Source organism: Dermochelys coriacea, chromosome 15 (genome assembly GCF_009764565.3).
Source record: "Dermochelys coriacea isolate rDerCor1 chromosome 15, rDerCor1.pri.v4, whole genome shotgun sequence".
NCBI lineage: Eukaryota > Metazoa > Chordata > Testudines > Dermochelyidae > Dermochelys > Dermochelys coriacea.
The window spans coordinates 13,723,475-13,746,191 of NC_050082.1; the positions used below are offsets into that span (position 1 = coordinate 13,723,475).

Here is a 22,717-nt window from a genome sequence, read left to right on the forward strand (position 1 = left end):
TACAAAAGGTAGATCGTGCCAAACCAACCTAATCTTTTTTGAAAAAGTAACAGATTTTTTAGATAAAGGAAATGCAGTGGATCTAATTTACCTAGATTTCAGTAAGGCATTTGATACCGTGCCACATGGGGAATTATTAGTTAAATTGGAGAAGATGGGGATCAATATGAACATCAAAAGGTGGATAAGGAATTGGTTAAAGGGGAGACTGCAACGGGTCCTACTGAAAGGCGAACTATCAGGCTGGAGGGGAGGTTACCAGTGGAGTTCCTCAGGGATCGGTTTTGGGACCAGTCTTATTTAATCTTTTTATTACTGACCTTGGCACAAAAAGTGGGAGTGTGCTAATAAAGTTTGCAGATGATACAAAGCTGGGAGGTATTGCCAATTCAGAGAAGGATCGGGATATTATACAGGAGGATCTGGACGACCTTGTAAACTGGAGTAATAGTAATAGGATGAAATTTAATAGTGAGAAGTGCAAGGTTATGCATTTAGGGATTAATAACAAGAATTTTAGTTATAAGTTGGGGACGCATCAATTAGAAGTAACAGAAGAGGAGAAGGACCTTGGAGTATTGGTTGATCATAGGATGACTATGAGCTGCCAATGTGATATGGCTGTGAAAAAAGCTAATGCGGTTTTGGGATGCATCAGGAGAGGCATTTCCAGTAGGGATAAGGAGGTTTTAGTACCATTAAACAAGGCACTGGTGAGACCTCACCTGGAATACTGTGTGCAGTTCTGGTCTCCCGTGTTTAAAAAGGATGAATTCAAACTGGAGCAGGTACAGAGAAGGGCTACTAGGATGATCCGAGGAATGGAAAACTTGTTATGAAAAGAGACTTAAGGAGCTTGGCTTGTTTAGCCTAACTAAAAGAAGGTTGAGGGAAGATATGATTGCTCTCTATAAATATATTAGAGGGATAAATACAGGAGAGGGAGAGGAATTATTTCAGCTCAGCACCAATGTGGACACAAGAACAAATGGGTATAAACTGGCCACCAGGAAGTTTAGACTTGAAATTAGACGAAGGTTTCTAACCATCAGAGGAGTGAAGTTTTGGAATAGCCTTCCAAGGAAAGCAGTGGGGGCAAAAGATCTATCTGGTTTTAAGATTCTACTCGATAAGTTTATGGAGGAGGTGGTATGATGGGATAATGGGATTTTGGTAAGTAATTGATCTTTAAATATTCAGGGTAAACAGAACTAATCCCCTGAGATGGGATATTAGATGGATGGGATCTGAGTTACCCAGGAAAGAATTTTCTGTAGTATCTGGCTGGTGAATCTTGCCCACATGCTCAGGGTTTAGCTGATCACCATATTTGGGGTCTGGAAGGAATTTTCCTCCAGGGCAGATTGGAGAGGCCCTGGAGGTTTTTCGCCTTCCCCTGTAGCATGGGGCACGGGTTACTTGAGGGAGGCTTCTCTGCTCCTTGAAGTCTTTAAACCATGATTTGAGGACTTCAATAGCTCAGACATAAGTGAGGTTTTTCGTAGGAGTGGGTGGGTGAGATTCTGTGGCCTGCGCTGTGCAAGAGGTCGGACTAGATGATCAGAATGGTCCCTTCTGACCTTAGTATCTATGAATCTAAAGACTTACAAAAAGCAATGAAAAGGTAGTGGGAGATATACCTAAACACCCTCTGGACAAGGGTGACAGGATTAAGGAAACCTCCCCTGGCCTCATTTGCATCGAAGATGGGAAAGGGAGGCATGTCCATTAGAATACAAAATGGAGAACAGAGATTCCAAGGCAAGAACTGCACTGGACTATGGGACCAGAAAAGCAGTGCCTGATGGGGAATCTCTGCTCCAGATGTTAATGAACTCACACCTGCACACACCCAGCTCAGTAGTTATCAGACCAATTTTAGTAATAAATCCTATATTGGTATCCAAAATATTGAAGCTGTCTAATTGCGTTGTGAGCTCCCTCGAAGGAACACCGCCCACAGCCAGGAACGGGTAGTTCCTATTGTCTAGCTTAAAAAAAAAAAAAAAAACAACAACTTTGGTATACTCCCTTGAGACATCAGTTTACCCACAAACAAATCTAGTGTTCTCCCTTGAACCATTTTTCTTTCCCTACACAAGTCCCCACCCATGCTCAATTAAGTGCTCTGATGCCTGGATCCAAAATCTTCAGTTCCATTGCGACTTCATCTTCTCCTGACTGATCATGCTGGGGGCACTGCCTGTCTCCAGCACTCTGGACCCTCAGCTATCACCACCATCTGGGACCCCTGATCGATTCAAGCTTCACAGAGTGGTGAGAACCCAGCTCTCTCTCTCTCTCTCTCTCTCGGTATAGCCTTCTGACCCAGACCTGTGTTATCAGTTACAACTGAGTTTTCTAAACCTGACTTTTACAATCAAATTTAAGTTAGATTTAATATTATAACTGTTGTGTTTGTTTGGCTCCCCTTGTATGGTTATTAACTGGCAATAAATAACTTTCATGGTTAAGCTGGTTGCTTCTCTCTCCCCCTCCTTCCCTCCCCCCCCCACCGAAGGTGTTTTTTGGCTTCCCCATTCACTCTGCAGCAACACTCCTCATACCTAAGTTAAAGATCTCTGCAGCGCCCAAAAATCCTATGGGGTTTGCTCATCAAGTGGGTTACTACCAGAACTGTAACGCAAAAGTGGGAATAGGGACGTGCTGAACCTGGGGCATATGAGGACGGCAGCGTGGAAGTGCTGCTCGACCCAGCCTGCTGAGTCCAGGGACATATAAGGGGTCAGTTTGGGAGTGTGATTAACCAGTCCTCTCAGAAGCACTCGGTTAACGTGTGTGTGTTTGTCTGATTCTGGGGCTGGCAGAACCCAGCCCTGGGGAACCTAGGTCCTGCAGGATAGCTCCACTGGGAGGGAACTTGCAGATGGGAGAAGTAGAGCTCTGTATGAGAACACAAGTAGTACACTGATAGAATTACAGAAACAACCTCCAACGCAGAAGAGTAACCCTAATAAATGATCAGAGGGGTAGCCGTGTTTGCTGCTTTTACAGATCCAGACTAAGAGACGTATTGGAGCATAAGCTTTCATGGGTGAATATATCCGATGAAGTGGGTATTCGCCCATGAAAGCTTATGCTCCAATACGTCTGTCTATAAGGTGACACAGAACTCTTTGCCCCTAATAAATGAGCGTACTCCAAAATAATGGACAAATCTGGTAACACCAAGATCAGAGTTCAAGTCAGCAACAGCTGGAAACAGAAACAATGAGTCCTGGCTACCAGTTCCATACTCACTACAAAGCCACATTTCCTCCCTATCAATCACCACTATGGCTTTTCAATTCATCAGCATACTTCTAAATAGAACAAACTCTGTCCTTTAGACAATATCAATGTTCCTCAGCTGTGGTAGTACATTTTCTGGAATGGCAACAGCTTATCAATAGTTGTAAGATGACCAATGGTGTAAGGATGCGGGGTGAGGTAGACAGGACGTGGAAAAAAAATGAATTTGGAGTACTGATTTCATTTTCAAGTCAGGTTTCAGAGTAGCAGCTATGTTAGTCTGTATTTGCAAAAAGAAAAGGAGTACTTGTGGCACCTTAGAGACTAACAAATTTATTAGAGCATAAGCTTTCGTGAGCTACAGCTCACTTCATCAGATGCATTTGGGAAGTGAGCTGTAGCTCACAAGAGCTTATGCTCTAATAAATTTGTTAGTCTCTAAGGTGCCACAAGTACTCCTTTCCATTTTCTAGTCAGTTATAAAAGGAAAACATGGAACCCAATATTAAACTTCAAAAGCCTAATGAGTCCAAGAAGAGACAGCTTGTTGTGTCAATGTATTAAAGTAATATAATCTGTCCAGATGAGACACTCACCTGAAAGAAGTCTTGCCAGAGTTAGTCGTGAACCTGTAATTTGAAATTTAAAAGAAAACTTACAAAACAGTTGGAAATGTAATTGAACACACACCAGAAATAAAGGATAACACTGTCAGTAAGTTTAAACAATATAATTTACACAAGATGGTAGGAAATTTTTATTTCCCTCAACCAAGTACTACTTTTCAAGTCAACGATGCACAGTAGAAAATTTAGGATCTAGTTTATGTAATCCAATCACCAGCATCTCATTTCTTAAACTCTAGGTCTTTATGTGAGAGGAAAGAACTTGTAGCAGGAACTGGGTCATGGTTCCACATTAGCAAGTTCTTGGAATTCATGGACAATAAAAAGATCATTTTGTTTAATCCAAAACGTGGTACAGTTTCACAAATTTCACACAGTAAATTGCAGGTTTCAGAGTAGCAGCCGTGTTAGTCTGTATTCGCAAAAAGAAAAGGAGTATTTGTGGCACCTTAGAGACTAACAAGCTTATAAACTAAACAAGCTTATGCTCTAATAAATTTGTTAGTCTCTAAGGTGCCACAAATACACAGTAAATTAACACCTTTCCTCAGTTACAAATACAGTATTTTGGACCCCAAGAGGCCTTTTGTATTGTCTGATTTGACCCTTCTGCACTTTGTAGGACATTTTCCCCACATTATTCTTACTAGACAGAAGTCTGAACATTAAAAGGTCACATCCTTAATCACAATTCTCAAGCACACATGTTGAGCTAACCAGAATCAGTTACTTGTATTTTCCAGTTTAGTTCATATGTATTTTAAGTTGTTTGAATGGCAGGAGCACTATCTGCTCTTTAGTGAATAAATACTTAACTCCAGATCATCTTCCCCCTTCCATTGTACAGGTGCCGTGGGGAACTGCTAGAAAATAATGTTTGCTTGGAGATAGCTTTATTCAGGGAAAATGTAGGTAATCACAACCATGGCTCATAGGACTTGTTTGCCAGCTAGTCAAGGGAGTGTATACTTTCTATTACTACATTATTTTACTAATTATAAACACTATCTCTGGCAGAAGAGATATGAGACTACGAGCTCTACTAGTTCTAAAAATCTTGGACATGGTGATCAGAAAAAATCAGTTCAATTCATTAACTACGGATTATACTTCCTCTGCTTAAAAAAAAATTGCTTTTAAATACAAAACATTTTGATAAACTTACTTTTTTAAAAAATGTAGCTAGCAAATTTAAGGTAGATTTTAAAAAACAAATTTTAATATGATGTTTGTGTGCATTTTTTATTGAATTCCAATTTCCATTCGAGTGCAGGTGGTTGACACAAATCATGAGTAAAAAAATTAATCTAGCAAATAAGAAATAGGTCATTCACCATCTTCTAACATTAGAAAAACAAGCTATATAATTGCTGAAATAAGTGTGTATATATAGTATATCCTCTTGGTTAGAAAAAAATACCAAATTTAGTGTAAAGGCTTTTTTGGGGGAGGGAGGCAAATATTTTAATGATTACCAACCATGCGAATCAACCTTTCGTTATGAAAATACCTAAAATGTAAAAGTGCATAAGAAGATTAAAATTGATTTAAATCATGATTAAAGTCAGCGATTTAAATCAATCCAGCCTTACAAATAGGCTTCAGTATACTCCATTTCAAAAATGCACTAGTAATCAATAGGCAGAATTGTTTTGCAGCCCTCTGGTAATTTTCCTTTAAAGAATGATGCACCATATACACAAGTGCTATAAAGTCTTAGATCAACATACACATACACACACACACTTTTAGATCTTTTTTAACTGTTTCCAGTAGGAAGGGGTCATTCAGAACAGACAGGCAGAGAACAAAAACTTTTGGGGCCAGACTCTCCGCTCTGCCTTGGAGGAACTATTTGCACCTTCCGGGACAAATTAAATCCTAGCTCTCCACTAACCTGGTCCCCTCAAGGTTACTCTGTGCCTTATGTTGGTACCATCAGCCCCAAGCATGACAAACAGGGATCATTTGGGCACAGGGACATTAATTTTTTCCCAATTTCTGACAGTGTTTTCCACAAAAGCTGTTTGTTGCAAACACCTCTGAAAGACAGCCAGAGAAAGTGGAGAGCTATAGATTACCCATCAGAGGGCACCAAAACATCCTATTTTACTGACTGATTGCAGTATGTTCAGAATTGACATATGCATAAGATATACGCACTGCAGGATAGTCCATTTTTACCCCTAACCACTCACTTCTATTCTAAGGGTCAATCCAGTGCACTCCAGATGCAGCCAAACTTGTTCCTATAACCAGCTATAACTGAAAGCTGATAGTACTTATTCATTTTTGCTAGGTAAAGAATAACTCCAACAGAAGCATAGGGACTCCACAGCAGAATACAATAACTAGTCAGAAAAGAGCAATAGTACTGTATAGATCAGAGGTGGGCAAACTATGGCCCACAGGCCACGTAAGGAAGCAGAGGGGGGTTGGATGGGGCAGGGGTTCTGGGGGTGGTCAAGGGACAGGGAGAAGGGGTGGTTGGATGGTGCAGGGGTCCCGGAGGGCCAAGTCAGGAATGAGAGGAGGGGTTAGATGGGGCAGCAAGGAGCAGTGGATGGGGTAGGAGTCCAGGGGGGAAGGGGGGAGGCCGGGCCACGCCTGGCTGCTTGCGGAGAGATAGCCTCCCTTAACCAGTCCTCCATACAATTTTGGAAACCGGATGTGGCCCTCAGGCCAAAAAGTTTTCCCGCCCCTGGTATAGATCTTTGCGAAATTGTCTCTGAAGAAATGGAAAATTCAATTCCAAAATATTAGATGAATAGCATTTGTGTAAAAATCAGAGATTAAGGAAATATGGAGTACATTCAAATGAGACATGATTTACAAAATTCCATCACATAAACTTCCAAAGCAGCCCAATCTAACTCTTAGTAATCATACAATATTAAACACTTTCAGAGTTTATTAGGAACATTGGTGAGCAAACCCATTTGCTTCCTCAAAAGGAAGAGATGTTTCTAGTCTGCAGGAGAAAAAAAAAAAAAAAAGACAAGCGAAAATTAAAAAGCCTTTAGCAAGTATTGGAGCACATATCTAGACTTAAAGCATGCGAGAAGTCCAAATGAATTCAACAGGACTACTCAAGTGTTTAAGGTTAGGCCCTAAATCAGGGCATGAGCTAGCCCAGAAGTCTAATGACAAGTGAAATCACAGATTTCAAACCTACCCTATGGAATCATCAGTAGTTTAAACCACTAAAACTATTCTCAACTTCCAAAGCCAAAAGGACATTCTAATACTAAACAGGTGTAAATTGTAAGAATACCTCATACAAAATCCCAAACAGTATTAAACCTACATCTAAAACAGTGGTTTTCAACCTGTGGTCTGCAGACCCCTGGAGTTCCACTGACTGTGTCTAAGATTTCCAAAGGGGTCCGCACCTCCATTCAACTTTCTTTTAAGGGTCCACAGATGAAAAAAGGTTGAAATCCACTGATCTGAAGGATGTATACCACAATACAAGTGCACACAGATATATCAGCAACATTCATATACTGACAGATTTCAGAGTAGCAGCCGTGTTAGTCTATATTTGCAAAAAGAAAAGGAATACTTGTGGCACCTTAGAGACTAACAAATTTATTTGAGCATAAGTTTTCATGAGCTATAGCTCACTCATGAAAGCGTATGCTCAAATAAATTTGTTAGTCTCTAAGGTGCCACAAGTACTCCTTTTCTTTATTCATATATTGGTTACGCTAAAGAAAAATAATTTGTTCTAATTTTTCATAATAATTTTTCTATACATACACCCATAAAAGGCTTAGCAGCAAAGTTCTAGAACACCTGAAAGCAGGGGCCAAAACTCATGTAACTAAGTTACATAGAAACATTTTATTTTGACTATATATGAAAGAGTATTCTTTCCTTTACCAGCTAACTGATACAATTTCTGTCATGTATTGGAGCAAATGGTTCATGCTCTGAATAGCATTCCACTGCTTAAATTAAGCTTAACATGATAGGAATGTATTCAATATTAGTTACTGCTACATATATCCAGATTATTAGAGCCATGTCACTTTATTCGTCATTAGAATAAATGCAGTTAACCCAAATAAGAGTTCCAGATATTAGAATCCTGTGTAGACCTATGAAATAGCATGGTAATAACGAGTTTTAAAACTCATGTGTCTGAAACCACCAATATAATTGGCTAGTCTTTTAAAGATGCCATATCCATGAAGTATATAGAAATCTATACAAGGGGCTAACAGGCCCCACATTTTGCAATGGTCAACTTAATGCTTCTTTGAGGCAAGGCCTATCACTCATTACGTTTGTGCTAGCCTAATCTTTATGGTTTGTAGGCACTACTTCACTATAAAATGTTAAATAATTTATTACAGTCGTGTTATGCTTAGTAAAAATGTTAAGATAAAGACGGATGACCATTTAAAGCAGGGCCTGAAAAAAAAAAAAATCCATCTGTCAGTAGCATGCAGAAACTTTTCCCTGGCTTGCTCAGGGATTTAAGCTATCAATTTCTTTAGAGCAGAGGTCCGCGGACCACAGTTTGAGAACAAGTTCCATTCAGGTGGCCCGCGGATAGTTCCCTCTAAGATGCATGCCTGGGTGGCCACACACAAGAGAATGAAGGGCCATCCACCTAATTAGTGGAGCCAAGCAGGCTCTGGCTGCCAGGGAGAGATGGCCCTCCTTCCCAGCCTCAGCTCTGTGGAGGGGAGGGACCCCGCCTCCTTCCCAGCCCCAGCTCAGGGGCTGCCGCAGCAGCGGAGTGCACATCCATTGCATTAGAAAGGTAAGACTACCGATATTAAAATATGAGTTGTGCGCTTTTATTTGTAGAACAAAAAAAAGTTAATTAAGGGGTTTTTTTTAATATAGCGCTTTTATCCAAAGCGCTTTACAATAGTTAGCTAACGTTACAAACAACATTTGGAAAGATCATTAAGTGGTCCGCCAAAACCCTCAGCAATTTTCAAGTAGTCCATGAAAAAAAAAGTTTGTACATTGGCCAAACTGGACAGTCTCTATGTAAAAGAATAAATGGACACAAATCAGACATCAAGAATTATTACATTCAAAAACCAGTTGGAGAACACTTCAATCTCTTTGGTCACTCGATTACAGACCAAAAAATTGGCAATTCTTCAACAAAAAAAAAACTTCAAAAACAGACTCCAACGAGAGACTGCCGAATTGGAATTAGTTTGCAAACTGGATACAATTAACTTAGGTTTGAATAGAGACTGGGAGTGGATGAGTCATTATACAAAGTAAAACTATTTCCCCATGAAGAAAAGGAGTACCCGTGGCACCTTAGAGACTAACAAATTTATTAGAGCATAAGCTTTCGTGAGCTGTAGCTCACGAAAGCTTATGCTCTAATAAATTTGTTAGTCTCTAAGGTGCCACGGGTACTCCTTTTCTTTTTGCGAATACAGACTAACACGGCTGCTACTCTGAAACCTGTCATTATTTCCCCATGTTTATTTCCCCTCCTACAGTTCTTGTAAACTGCTGGAAATGGCCCACCTTGATTATCACTACAAAAGAGCCTCTGCTCTCCTGCTGGTAATAGCTCACCTTTCCTGATCACTCTTGTTACAGTCTGTATGGTAACACCCATTGTTTCATGTTCTCTGTGTATATAAAATCTCCCCACTACATTTTCTACTGTATGCGTCCGATGAAGTGAGCTGTATCTCACAAAAGGTTATGCTCTAATAAATTTATTAGTCTCTAAGGTGCCACAAGTACTCCTTTTCTTTTTACAGATACAGACTAACACGGCTGCTACTCTGAAACCATTCACAGGGAAGGAAGACTTAAGAGAGACTATGGGAAAGGATGGAATTATGGAGACATAATTGCTCTTAAAGCAACCAGAAGGTTCTGAATATGGAAAAAAAAGAGCTGCCTCCTTTAGGCAGATGCAAATTAAAACACCTATTATCCAGAGACTGACAAGAGTGTAAGCCCCCTCAGTCAGATCAAAGTGGCAGCACAGAAATTCTAGTATCCTACTCTTTTCCAGATACCAGCAGAGGCACGGGGCAATGCTTCTTACTGAGTCATTGGGTATGCCTACGCTGCAATCCCAGGTGTGACTGCAGCAGCTGTAGACATATTAGAGATAGATTTGATCTAGTTAGCTTCAACAACAATAGCAGTGAAACCACAGCAGCATGGAGTAACTGCTTGAGTACAACCCCAGGGTCCCAAGTAGGCCTGTCTTTTGAGTATTGCTGCAGCAATCCCCCTACCTTTGTCATCTATACATTTCCAGCAAGATTTTCCAACCTCTGATATTACAGAGTACATTTTTGTTCTGCTACTGTATTTAGTGACTAAGCGGCACCTTTGAAATATAGCCCAAATAATTCTCCAAGACCTGCACAACTAAGCAGATAAACTCATAACCTGAAGATCACAGAGCAAATGCAGTTTATAACTCTAAATGACAGTAGTAAGGAAAACTCATAAGATCTCATTAGGCAAGTTGTTCACAGTACAAAAATAACTGTCTATAACTTAGTTGTGCTAATACCTATCCTAGACTAGGAAAAAAAATGATGTAGTGTTAAGTAATACTGCAATCAACATGTTCTAAAAGTCCTTACACTCAACCAGCTAAACAGGTGTTAGCAGCAGTGCGATTTATCTACATTAGACTAACTTAGCTAGAACATGTTAGCGAACACACATTTTATTCTAGTCTAGACAGGGCATATTCATTTTAGACGAAAAGAAATCTAAACCTAAATTTTTTTTCTTCTAGAATGCACTGTCAATCTTATACACATGTATAAATGCCAAACACAACCGATTAAAGAACTATACCGACTCAATGCCAACAGAGGCTCATCCTAACCATCTGCCTAACACCATTCTCAAAACCCTCCAGTTCCATAAAAAGTCCGCAAGAACAGCAGCGTCTCGCACTAAGCCCTGAAAGTCAACACATCCTGGTTCTGGTAGAACAAGGAGAAGAGCTGAGTTCCAGGGTCAAGTATCCCTTACAGTGAACACCCACCTATAGCTCCTTCCAATTTAAACCAAACTCTAACTCATGCATCTCCAATGACTGCAACTGTGGTGCCACTCAAGGTGCAAGGTGGTCTTTACTGGTATGTCTACACTGCAATCAGAGGATGTGACTACAGATCACCTAGACATACCCAAGCTAGCATTTTAAGATGATTAGCTCTGGTACTAGTAGCAGTGAAGCTGCAGTCAGCCTGACTTCAGTGAAGGCTGTACAAGCCTGCCCAGAAGGCTTGGTAATTACTCAAGCTACCATGGCTTCTTAGATACCAGTAGTCCAGCATGTTCCATACAAGCCGCAATCACTTTATGGACATACCCTAAGTTGGGTGAAACCCAAAACATTCAGGGCTTCAGAATTCAAAAAGAACACCTTAAATTCCATCCAAAAACCACAGTGTCAGCCAGTAAAGAACATGGAATCGATGTGCATTCCGAGAAAATCATCACTTAACAGATACATTTTTCAGTAGCTTCACTTCCCAAATGATCTTAAGATGTAGCGCAATGTAGAGTGCATATAGTCCTATCTCATGGATAGAAAGGCATGGTTGACCATGGCAAGCAGGTAGCGCACACGAGAGTAGATGACAACTCAGGAGGAGAAGAGAGACAGTGATCCATTATAGAAAAGAAAAGAAAAAAAAAAAAAAAGCAGAGGAGTGAAATCAGGAAGCCAAGACACAGAAAAGTGAGAGATGTAGTAAGTACAGTCAAATAGCATTTGATGAATAAATTTTGATTAATTCCACCAGTATTGACTGAATATTTGATTTGACACACTTTGCAATGGTCAACCATCTCTACAAATGGTCAGCTATGAAGGGATAAATGCCAGTACAATTAACTGAACTTATTCATTGATTTTGTTCTGCTGTATGAGCAAGCCTAACAGTTAGTCAATATTAAAAAAAACTATTAATTAGGCAATGGATTTATGTTTCATTTAAGTACCATAAACAATAAACACGACAACTGTGACTTGAATGGAACGGAGGGTGTCACAGTGACCAGAGTAAAAAAAACCTGTGCCAACAGGCATCAAATCCTGTATGCTGTCCTGTTCTACAATATCTAGCTCATTTTCTCAAAAGTTCCATACGACTCACAAATACCATTAAAATGCTGTTACCTGATAGAGAGTTAGCAGACTGATTTTTTTAGTTAAGAGACAATAGGTTAAAACGTCACCCGGAAAATCTCCGGAATTCGCCGTCTTGGGAGATAACAGAGGGTACCATTTCTAGGCTCCAGGTTAAACTTCAGCCCAGGTTTTTAGCAACACAGTTATAATCCAATAGTTATTCCAACAGACAAATTAGTCGGGGGTTTAGTCCACTTCCCAGTGAATAAGTGTCCATGTTAAAAAACCTACCACCACAGTTGGTTCTCTTGTAGACAATCTCAGAGGACAAAGCCTGGTTAGCACTGAATCTCAACAAACCTCACCAGCAGAGGTGATCTTTCTAGATTAGGAGAGAGGCACACTGGCAAACCAATTGTGTTGCGTTATGTCTGCCACTCCACACGCTCTACTTCTTCAGAGGATATGATATTTCCTTCTCTGGGGCGGTCAATCTTGCACCTTTCATGAACACGCAATTCACTTTATAAACACTAATTTTCAGTCACTTATTTAGTCCACACTATACCTGCCACTGAGCTATTTCTCTATTCTGTATCCCATAATGAGAAGACGGTAAATGAAGTAGACAATTTTCTATTGGATAAGCATAACCATATACAATATAAACAGAAGTTTTGCTACAATTAATAAACTTGGTAGAAAATGTCAGTTATAATCATGTCTCAGGATAACGACAAACTTCTTTGATTAAGTTACAACAAATTGTCTAATTAATATAAGAAAGAGAGCTCAGAAGAGTCATTACTCATGAAGACAGATTCTAGAGCTAGTTACAACTCTTGCATTACAAATAAAGATCAAAACCAAGAAAAGGACAAGGTTAATTCCAGAGAACTGATTTGCTAATTCAAGTCTTACGCTATATATTTTTCTATACACTGAGTGGGGACCTAGCTATAGGTTTCTCCATCTTTCATATCAAACTTAGCTAGTAAGATTCCTTGAATTGGGGTTTACCCTTGCCCCCCAACTACTGGGAAAGAAAAGAACTTTTATAACCCTCTTTCAGACTGTCACCTTCTTATCTCCTACCTTCTCCATTTACTTTTACTCTGCTTCCCTCAGTCTGTTTTGTATGTCCATGTTGTTAACCAATGATGTTCTCTTTTTAGGTTCCTCTCTCATTTTTGAAAGGATTCATGAGAGACACTATTCTTTTTGTGATCTTCCTTTCTTGTTCTGCTTGCTATCAGCAGCCAAGTGAAACTGACCATCACTTGCAAATTTTACTTTGCTGCTCTTGCTGATACACCAGAGCAGAGGAATGAAAATAGTAAGTCAGTTTCATTACTACTTTTTCCACTGAAACTGATTAACAGTTCTTGTATTTTTCTTTTCCATTTTGTCCCTTTGCTACTCTGGCAGGAGCAGCAAGCTAAAATTTGCAATTGGATCAGTTTCACTTGCCAGCAACACAAGCAGCAGTACATGATCTGACCGATTTCTTACCCCTTATAAACATTGTACCAAAAGGAGAAGAGGCAGATCCAAAAAAACAAAACAAGGAAGAGTTATACAAGAAAACCAAAGGTAAAGCTGGTGCCAAAAAGTGACTCGAAAGGCAAATACAAAACAGACTGGAAGAGGAAGAAGCAGAAGAAAAAGATGAGGGAGACTAGGGAAATATGGAGCAGGCCCACCTCCATCAGCATGAAAAGCTAACAAGGAGATAGAGAAGAGGGAACAAAGAAACTCTCCCACGCAGAGCCTGAAGAGCTCCAAAGTTAAAGACTAAATAGCCAAGGCTGAAACAAAAGACAGGCCACCCCTCAGTGTGCAGGGGCAGAGCTGGCTTTTTTTCAGCCTCATTTGCATTGATTTTCCATCAGGAATGATCCCCCCCCCCCTTCATCCCCCAACCTCTACCCCAATTTTGCATGTCCTCATTTAGTAATTAAATACCACCTTCTAACAGATATTTGGGATTTTTCAAGCTCTGCTTTCCCATCAGTGTCATACTATGTATTTATTTAATGCCTTTCTCCAAAGAGCTCAAAATCACTCGACAGGGCAGAATGAGTATTATTATTCTTAGCTTCCTCATGTATAAATTGAGTCACAGGGAGGGTAAGCAACTTTCCCAAGGTCATAGTGAATCAGCAGCAAAATGATGAACGAGTACCCATGTCTTGACACCTACTCTCCTATTCAAGCTTTAGGCCTAGGTTCTCAAACTTTTTTTTTTTTTTTTTTTTTTTTTGCGCTTGACTCCCCTTTGAAAATATTTTAGGCTGTGACAACACTGCCGTCCCCCATCCCCATAGCAAATTACTGTACATACTCACAGGAGCACACTCATGATATTGCCACCCTTAGGGCTTGACTGCACTACAGGGGTAAGGTGACCTAAATTACGCTACTCCAGCTAAATGAACAACACAGCTGGAGTCGACATAGTGTATGTCGACTTACCCCAGTGTCTTCACTGTGCTGGGTTGACAGGAGATGCTCTCCAGTCAACTTCCCTTATTCTTCTCGGAGAGCTGGAGTACCAGGGCTGACCGGAGAACACTCTAGACCCCGCTAACTCTTCACTAGACCCCACTAAATCGATGCCTCCTGCATTGATTGCAGTAGCATTGATCTCTCCCTAGCAAAGACCAGCCCTTACTTCTGCCTGGTGCTGGTGGCGGCACTGCCTTCAGAGCTGGGTGGCCGGAGAGCAGCAGCTGCTGTACCATGGACAACTCATGCCTTCTCAAACGAGGGCACAACCAGGAAAGACACACGTGTCTCCTGCGTCCAACAGAGCCTCTCCACACACACACACCCTGGGCCCAGCCCGGGGCTGCTGTGCTCCCACGTTACCTGCGGCAGGGAGCAGGGAAGCTTTGTCCGCTCCTGCTGTGCCACCTCCCCGCACCCCTCCCCCCAAGTTCAGTCACTATCCCTGGCAGCCAGGACCGGTCGGGGAGTGGGAGGGAGCTGCTTCTCAGGTGGCTCAAGCCGGCAGCTCCCAGTCGCTGCTAGGGATGTAAGAGTTTAAACCAGTTAACCAATAAGCTTGATGCTTATCAGTTTCTGTTAACAATTAAACTCCGTGCAGGGCCCCGCCCAGCTGTCGACCCCGTGCCCCTGGGGCTCTGCTGCTGCCCGGCATCCCTGCGCACCCAAAATCCCAGCTGCTGCCCTGTGCCAGGGCCCCTCCAGGCTGCTGGCGTCCATCCCACTTGTCGGGATCCACACCTGGGGTGCCGGCAGCCAGGCCCCCAGCAGCCAGGCCTGCACCCTGTCCTGGGACCCTGGGCCTGCCAGGATGCAGGGCGAGGATCCCCACACTGCAGCACACCCCTCACCCCCTTAGTTCCCTGGGTAAATGTTTAATTGTGTAACCAACAGAACTTTAATCGGTTACATGGTTACTGTTTTTACACGTTATTTACATCGCTGGTTGCTGCTCTGTGCGGCGCAGCAGTTGCCTCGGAGAGCCCAGTGGCTGCCCGCTCCCTCCTCCCCTCCCATTTGCCGGAGACAGGGGCCAAATGGGCCAGAAATGTGCCAGTGGGGGGGGGGGGCCTCTGGCTCACTCAGCCCCTGTCCCCAGCAGCCGGGCCCTGGCTGGAAGCAGGGTAGACCACCGTCCCAACCAGGCTCTCTCAGGCAGCTGCTGCACTGCACAGAGCGGCAACCCAGAGCAGCCAGTGTAAGAAGCAACTGATCCCGCCCCTCCATGGCCAGAGACAGGGGCTGAGTGTGCCAGGGACAAGCGCAGAGGGAGGACGACAGAGCACCTCTCCCTCCCCGCAAGCAGGCCAATCTCGGGGGGAGGCACTTGACCCCGCATACCCCCCCACGCATCGTCTCCATGCTGTATCTCCCTCCCTCCCGCAATATTTTTTGTGATCTCATGACCCTCCTAAAATAGCCTTGCAACCCCCTTTGGGGACAGGACCCCCAGTTTCAGAAATGCTGCTTTTGGCAACGAGGCCTCCCTAAAACAAACAGTAAAACCAAGGAACAATCCTTCCCCGGGCAGATTTTGTGATTGGCTAGTATCTGAAGAACATATTTAATTCAACTGGAAAAGAAAGGGTAAAAACCATTCAGCCAAAAAAGTGCATTTTTCTATACAGATTCAATACACAAAAGTGAGTGATCATTCATAAACAATTTGAACATGCCTTGTGATTAGCTTTCTTCATCTAAGAAAGGGATCGATTCTGTATTTTATGTCTATGACATTTTAGCGTTAGTACACTAAATACAAAAATGTCAAATTATAAAAGTGATGTTAAGACCTATAAAACTGTACTGTGACATGGGAGAGGAAGACAATTAAACATTTGGTGATTTAAATGCATGTCATGTGTCAGCATATGCATAAGGCAAACCGTAGCAGAACATTCACCCATCTGCAGTAACCTTGCATCAAAGCATATCAAAATTTTAACCTCACAGATAACCATAAGATTGAAATCAAGTTTTAATTAAATTACCTGCACTGGCAAGTCTTGTAACTAATGCTAATTAGCTCAGTCACACAAGATTTTAACATGATTAAATTATTTCCTCTAGAAAGTCCACTCACTCTTACTTCTTGTTCAGCCAATTGCGAAGTAAAACATGTTTGTTTACATTTACGGGAGATAATGCTGCCCGCCCTTATTTACATCACCTGAAAGTGGGAACAGGCATGCGCATGGCACTGTTGTAGCTGGCACTGCAAGGTATTTACATACAAGATACGCTAAACATTCATATGCCCCTTCATGCTTCAACTTGTAGGCTCTAAAGTTTTACATTGTTTTGTTTTTTATGCAGTCATGTAAAAAATAAATTCTACATTCATAACTTGTACTTCCATGATAAAGAAACTGCACTACAGTACTTGAATGAGGTGAATTGAAAAATACTATTTCTTATCTTTTTATAGTGCAAATATTTGTAATCAAAAATAGTGAGCATGTACACTTTGTATTATGTTGAAATTCAAATCAATATATTTGAAAATGCAGAAAAACGTCCAAAAATATTTATAATAAATTTAAATTGGTATTCTATTACTGTTTAACCGTGCGATTAAAACTGCGATGAATTGCGACTATTTTTAATCGTTTGACCGCCCTAATAAATGGATTATTCTGATATTTCATACTTCAAAGTCCACATCCTCAGCTTTAAAAATATACAGCCAATAATGCAAGAACTGTCCAGAGTTAAAAAGCAATGCCCCTTGAATAATCAGTGCCTTATACCTAATTTTAGACTTTTTTAAATGTATTCTGATGATCAAAAAATAGAATCTCACTTTTTAAATGTACAACCAAATAATTGAGCGTCTCAAAGACCAGTTAGGTGCCCAACTCCCATGGAATTTTATGGTAGTTAGGCACCCAACTGCGTTTTGCCTTTGAAAATCTCCCAAGTGTCTAAGGATAGGCCAAATGTCTAAGTGCTTTAGGAGTGCCTGATGAAGGCACGGGTGACCACAATAGCATAAAAAACAAATACATTTATAACAACCCTAGGAAGAAAGAAGAAGAAGAAAAAACCAACCATGCTAATTGGCTTTGCTCTTAGTACTAATTTGCTAAAAACAAAAAACACATCAGATACAAGATGTAGGTCCATTCAAACTATTTTCTGTGAGGTTGCGCTAAAAAGATTATGCACTTGTGAGGGCTTGGAGAAAAGAAGGAAAGTTTTAGTCTTTATTTTTAAAATATACTATAGCAACAACAGGGGCACAAAGCAAGTCTAGAATTAACACAATAGCATACGGAGCTGCTTGATTAGAATGGACTGAGTTATGCAAGCAGCACCTTCAGCCCAAGGCAGGAAGTCTCAGATTGTCTGTAACCACCCTTTTGGTTATTTGAGAACAGCCTTACACTAGCTGCAGCCATCCTTCCTAAATCAATAGTCCTCAGTGTTCCAAAACTTTTCCAGGACTGCCACCCCACCCCAATATAGGTGGGTCTTTCCCCTGAACATGCATCTCCTAGCCTGTTATTGACTTCCAATAAAAGCACTGGTTTCAGAGTAGCAGCCGTGTTAGTCTGTATTCGCAAAAAGAAAAGGAGTACTTGTGGCACCTTAGAGACTAACACATTTATTTGAGCGTAAGCTTTCGTGAGCTACAGCTCACTTCATCGGATGCTGAAGTGAGCTGTAGCTCACGAAAGCTTATGCTCAAATAAATGTGTTAGTCTCTAAGGTGCCACAAGTACTCCTTTTCTTTTTAATAAAAGCACTGTGCCTCCAACACCTTTGATTGTAAGGCAATATGAAGTGAACTTTGTACACACTTTTCACTTCAGTGAGGAAGTCTTTTCCAGTCTGAATCTCTGGAGTTATCAGACCCAATACAAGTGGGATACAGCAAGATTATTTCATTTACACAACCACAGTTTGAGCTTTGTTTGTGGCTGCTAATTTGAAGACATTAAATGTAAAGAAAACAACACTGGCAAAAAGTTTAGAGTTCTTGTATATACTGATAGGCTTTGAAATTGTGGGCTTTTCTGAGAAAAAGACGTGGGAGTCACCATGGACAGCTCAATGAAGATTTCTGCCCACACAGCATTAGCATTCAAAGTAAATATGATGCTTGGGCATATTCACAATCGGATTAAGAAATTCCACAAACAAATGGCACATTCCATCTGGAATACTGTATCTGATTTTGATTACTTCAAAACAACAGATCAGAGTCTAGAGAGGGGGAAATGTATATGGTTATAGGTATAGGACGGGGCGGGCAAACTTTTTGGCCTGAGGGCCACATCGGGTTTCAGAAATTGTATGGAGAGCTGGTTAGGGGAGGCTGTGCTCCCACCCCCTATCCGCCCCCCCTTACTTCTTGCCTCCTGATGCCCCCCTGGGACTCCTGCCCCATCCAAACCACACACCCCCATTCCCTGATGGCCCCCCCAAGACCTCTGCCCCATCCACCCACACCCCGGCTCCCTGTCCCCTGATCGCCCACTCAGAATCCCTGACCTTGACTGCCCCCCACCGCCCCATTCACTGTCCCCCCCATTCCCCACCCTCTGACCGCCCTGACCCCATCCACACCCCTGACCCCCACCCCAAACTCCCCTGCCCTCTGTCCAACCCCCTCTGCTCCCTGTCCCCTTACCGCGCAGCACAGAGCACCGATGGCTGGCAGCGCTACAGCCGCACCGCCCAGAGCATTGCACCAGAGTAGTGCACTAAATTGCTCTCCGTAAGTGCTACCAGTAGCACATTCTTACACGGAGCAGTTTAATACACTACACCAGAAGCATGGCGCGCTGAGGCTGCGGGGGAGGGAGAACAACGGGGGCGGGGCCAGGGGCTAGCCTCCCGGGCCAGGAGCTCAGGGGCCGGGCAGGAGGGTCCCGCAGGCCGTAGTTTGCCCACCTCTGGTATAGGAGAACCTTTGTGTTATCACCTTCAAAAGGCAGGGTTATCTGACCTGAAGAGGAGACAAGGAGAGTTAAGGTTTGTCTACATGGAGTATGTTTTCACTAGTGTAGCTATACCAGCACAAACTCCGTGAAGTAGACATACTGCACCAATGTAAGAAGTGGCTTGCAACAGTGCAACATACCGCAGTGATGGTCGTAACTTCCTAAGAAACATGAGGAATGGCCACTGACAGTAGTGTGACGTCACACTAGATGAACCAATGGTCTTATCCAATATGGATCACTCCATTTCACGAATTTCTAAAAGACTACAATGATCAGACGCTCACTCCATCAGTGTTTAGGGTCAAATTTCACAACCTGCAAGAGTATGTAGAAAGTCTGAATCTCTATAGAGTATTTGTAACTAGAAATTCTGATGACTACACTTAGTAAAAAGACTGGATATAAATCAAATCATCTGTCAACTAATTTGTTAGTTAGTTTTAAAACAGTATATTCTCCTATGCAGAAAACTTATGACTACAGAAATGTTAATACAAGATTTCTGTTATTTTTACTGTTTAAAGCATAAGCTCCTACTACACTATAAAACCAATTTCATCAGGAGAACCCAGTTACAACATGGCACTGAACTGTGTTGGTGGGAATGACCACACTATTTGATCCAGCTATGTTTTAACTGTGTTTGGGAAATACCGTCTCATAAGCAGGTCTCCCAACGTCACTGTTTCATAAAACAATTTCTCTGAAAGCTGAAGTTATGATGCAAACAAGCAAAACCAAGAAGATTCAAAATTAGGACTAGAACTTTACCCTTTTTATCTCAGTTCAAAAATGGCTAACCACATTCAAGAATGAACTTAATGCTAAACAGTAGGGTCCTGGCTCAACCTATGCCTTGCTACAGCTCCTCTCTAGTGTCAATATTTGTTAAGAGAGGAGAGAGCTCTGCCATGAGACCCATGAATAAGAATACAAATGAGATAAATTAGATAAGCAGTAATGACCTTTCAAATTTCCATAGCTTGGCCAACATTTTAATGAGTCACTTCTTAGCATATGCGTAATGTGCCTCAGGTGGCACATGATCAGGATTCATCACTGAATTTGGTCCGCTGGTTGGCTCATTAGCTTCCCCAGCTGACCAAATTCTATTTAAAAAAGCCACTGACCTCATTTTTAATACAACCACTACCCAAACAGAACTGGGAAACCAGGGAATGGGGATTGAGGGGTCAAGGAAGAGAGAATCCTTTAAGTGATCAAATGGAATTTAGGGACTCTGGTAGGAAAGGAAAGCATGGAAACTTTGAATTACACTGCAGAAGCGCATGGAGATCTTTCAACACTAACAGTTACATATTTGCTACTGAAGTTTTCCAACATTACAAATTATTAACTCCCAATCCACACAATGCCAATCTCATCAAGAAGATCGACCAACATAAACTGAGTGACTGAAGTTTACCCTTGTTCAATCACAGCCAACATCATTTACTAAAGAGTTAGTAGTGAAGACTGCTGTATAATCTGCATGCACAATTTAACACACCAAGGGTTCTTCCATCAAGAACTTAAATTTCAGATCGACTCCAAGGCCCCAAGATGGAGGCAAAATGAACTTTTCTCAGTTCTTGGCCACATTAGCAACCCACATACAATAAAAACTAGTTTTGACCCAGATGTATTTCTCTAAAACAACTTCAACAATGTTCAGTTTTCTATAAAAGCATGCTTAGTCTTATTAGACAGGAGATGATTTTCAGCTAGAACAAAATTCTTGCTCATTAAAACAAAACTTTCCCAATACGTTTTCCTACATCTACGTGCAAAGCCCAAATTCCTCCGACAAAACAAATGCAATATACAAACTGATCTGTTACTACCCAACTGGGGCTTTTTAGTCATCTGTACTTGTAACTACAGTACGTACAAAACGGTCAGACAACCAAGAACATTACCAACTTGAAAAATCACTTAAATATTCTCCGAAATATTTGCTACGACAACCGATCGCTTTGTAAAATAACGCAATCCAACCCCCAGCTGCTAACGAAGGTCCACTACAACATGAAGTTCTGTATGGGATAAGGGAACGAGGGGAGCAAACCGCTCCTGAATGCGGTGAGGGGGCAGAAGCAGGTCAGCTACAGAGTCCCCCTTCCTGGAAACGGGAATAGAAACAAAATTTACGAGCGCAACCTGCAAACAAGCGCTGAGCAGCAGAGTCCTCACCTAAAAGACTACAAATGAAGCATCCCCGTGTGCAACGCTACTCCTCCCCGCCTCCCCCCAAGCAGAACATTATAAGGACCCCCCCCCATGCATCCACTGAGAAGGAGAAGGGTGAACCCCCCAAACCCTGACTCGCTCTGCCGGCAAGGCCAGCACACCCCACGGCACAGCCCCTCCCTGCCCCTCTTCTTCCACGGGTGGCCCTATTGCATCACCATGATCCGCCCGGCGCCTGGCTCCCTGCTCAAATTGCAGGCCACTCACGCGCACCTTCCCCCCGCCCCGCGCCTGGGTCCCCCGGGGGCCCCGCCCCCTCGCGGCCCCCGTACCTGGCCGCAGCGGCTCGGTGATGCTCAGCACCAGGAGGAAGAGGAGGAGGAAGGTGCCGCTGTCCGCTTTGGGCACCATTTATCCTCCGTTCATCCTCCCTCAGCGCAGCACCATAAACCCGGGGGAAGGAGGCGGGAGGAGGAGCCGCCGCCGGGCCGCTCGGGCCCCGTCCGCACCGAGCCCGCCCCCGCTGTGGCTGCGGCGGCTCGCCCTGGCGCCCCGGCCGGGAGGAGGCAGGCTGGCGGGGGCGGCCGGAAGGTCAGTAACAGGCTCCGCGCGCCGAGGGCCCCTCGCCTGGCTCCGGCTCCACACAAGATGGCGGCGGCACCCCCACCCCCCTCCTCCCCACAACAAAGACCGACAGCCAATCAGCGCCGGGGGGGCGGGGCTTCCGGGGGGATCTGCCGATGCGCCTCCTGACTGAGGCGCGGCGAGCGGCTGCGGGCGCGTGGGTGGCGGCGCTGGCCAGCGTGAGGGGACCCAGGGGTTAAAAGCGGGGGCGGGGGCTGCAGGACTCTCTGTCTTCACCAGCGCTCCAGCCATTGCTACCCCTGGTGGCATTGCAACAGGGGGGAAGCTTAGGGGAAAGAAGTCTGCTGTGGACGCAACCTAGGAAACTGACCAGGAGCTGATGCTAGTTTTCAGCGAGGGGGCTGTCAGTTAATATTGCAAACAGTGAGAGGACTGGGGAATAGATGGGGCAGCACCATTTGCAGTACTGGTCCAGATGCATAATTGAGACTGGCTTC

At 42.9% G+C, this 22,717-nt stretch overlaps 1 protein-coding gene across 6 annotated transcripts in view; it reads right to left on the reverse strand.

Annotated features, from left to right (window-relative positions):
* DGCR2 (DiGeorge syndrome critical region gene 2) overlaps positions 1-22,306 on the reverse strand; it is a 77,959-nt gene extending 55,653 nt beyond the window's left edge. For 2 of the 6 annotated variants that reach the window (XM_038373426.2, XM_038373424.2), the window contains exons 1-2: positions 21,968-22,304; positions 3,849-3,881 (exon numbers count right to left, since the gene is read on the reverse strand). In XM_038373426.2, the coding sequence (XP_038229354.1) occupies positions 3,849-3,881; positions 21,968-22,046 (112 nt within the window). In that variant the 5' untranslated portion in view covers positions 22,047-22,304. Of the gene's footprint in view, positions 1-3,848; positions 3,882-21,967 lie in introns of all 6 variants that reach the window. The other 4 variants (XM_038373428.2, XM_038373427.2, XM_043497854.1 and 1 more) reach the window with 3 other exon arrangements.
* Positions 22,307-22,717: the final 411 nt, after the last annotated feature.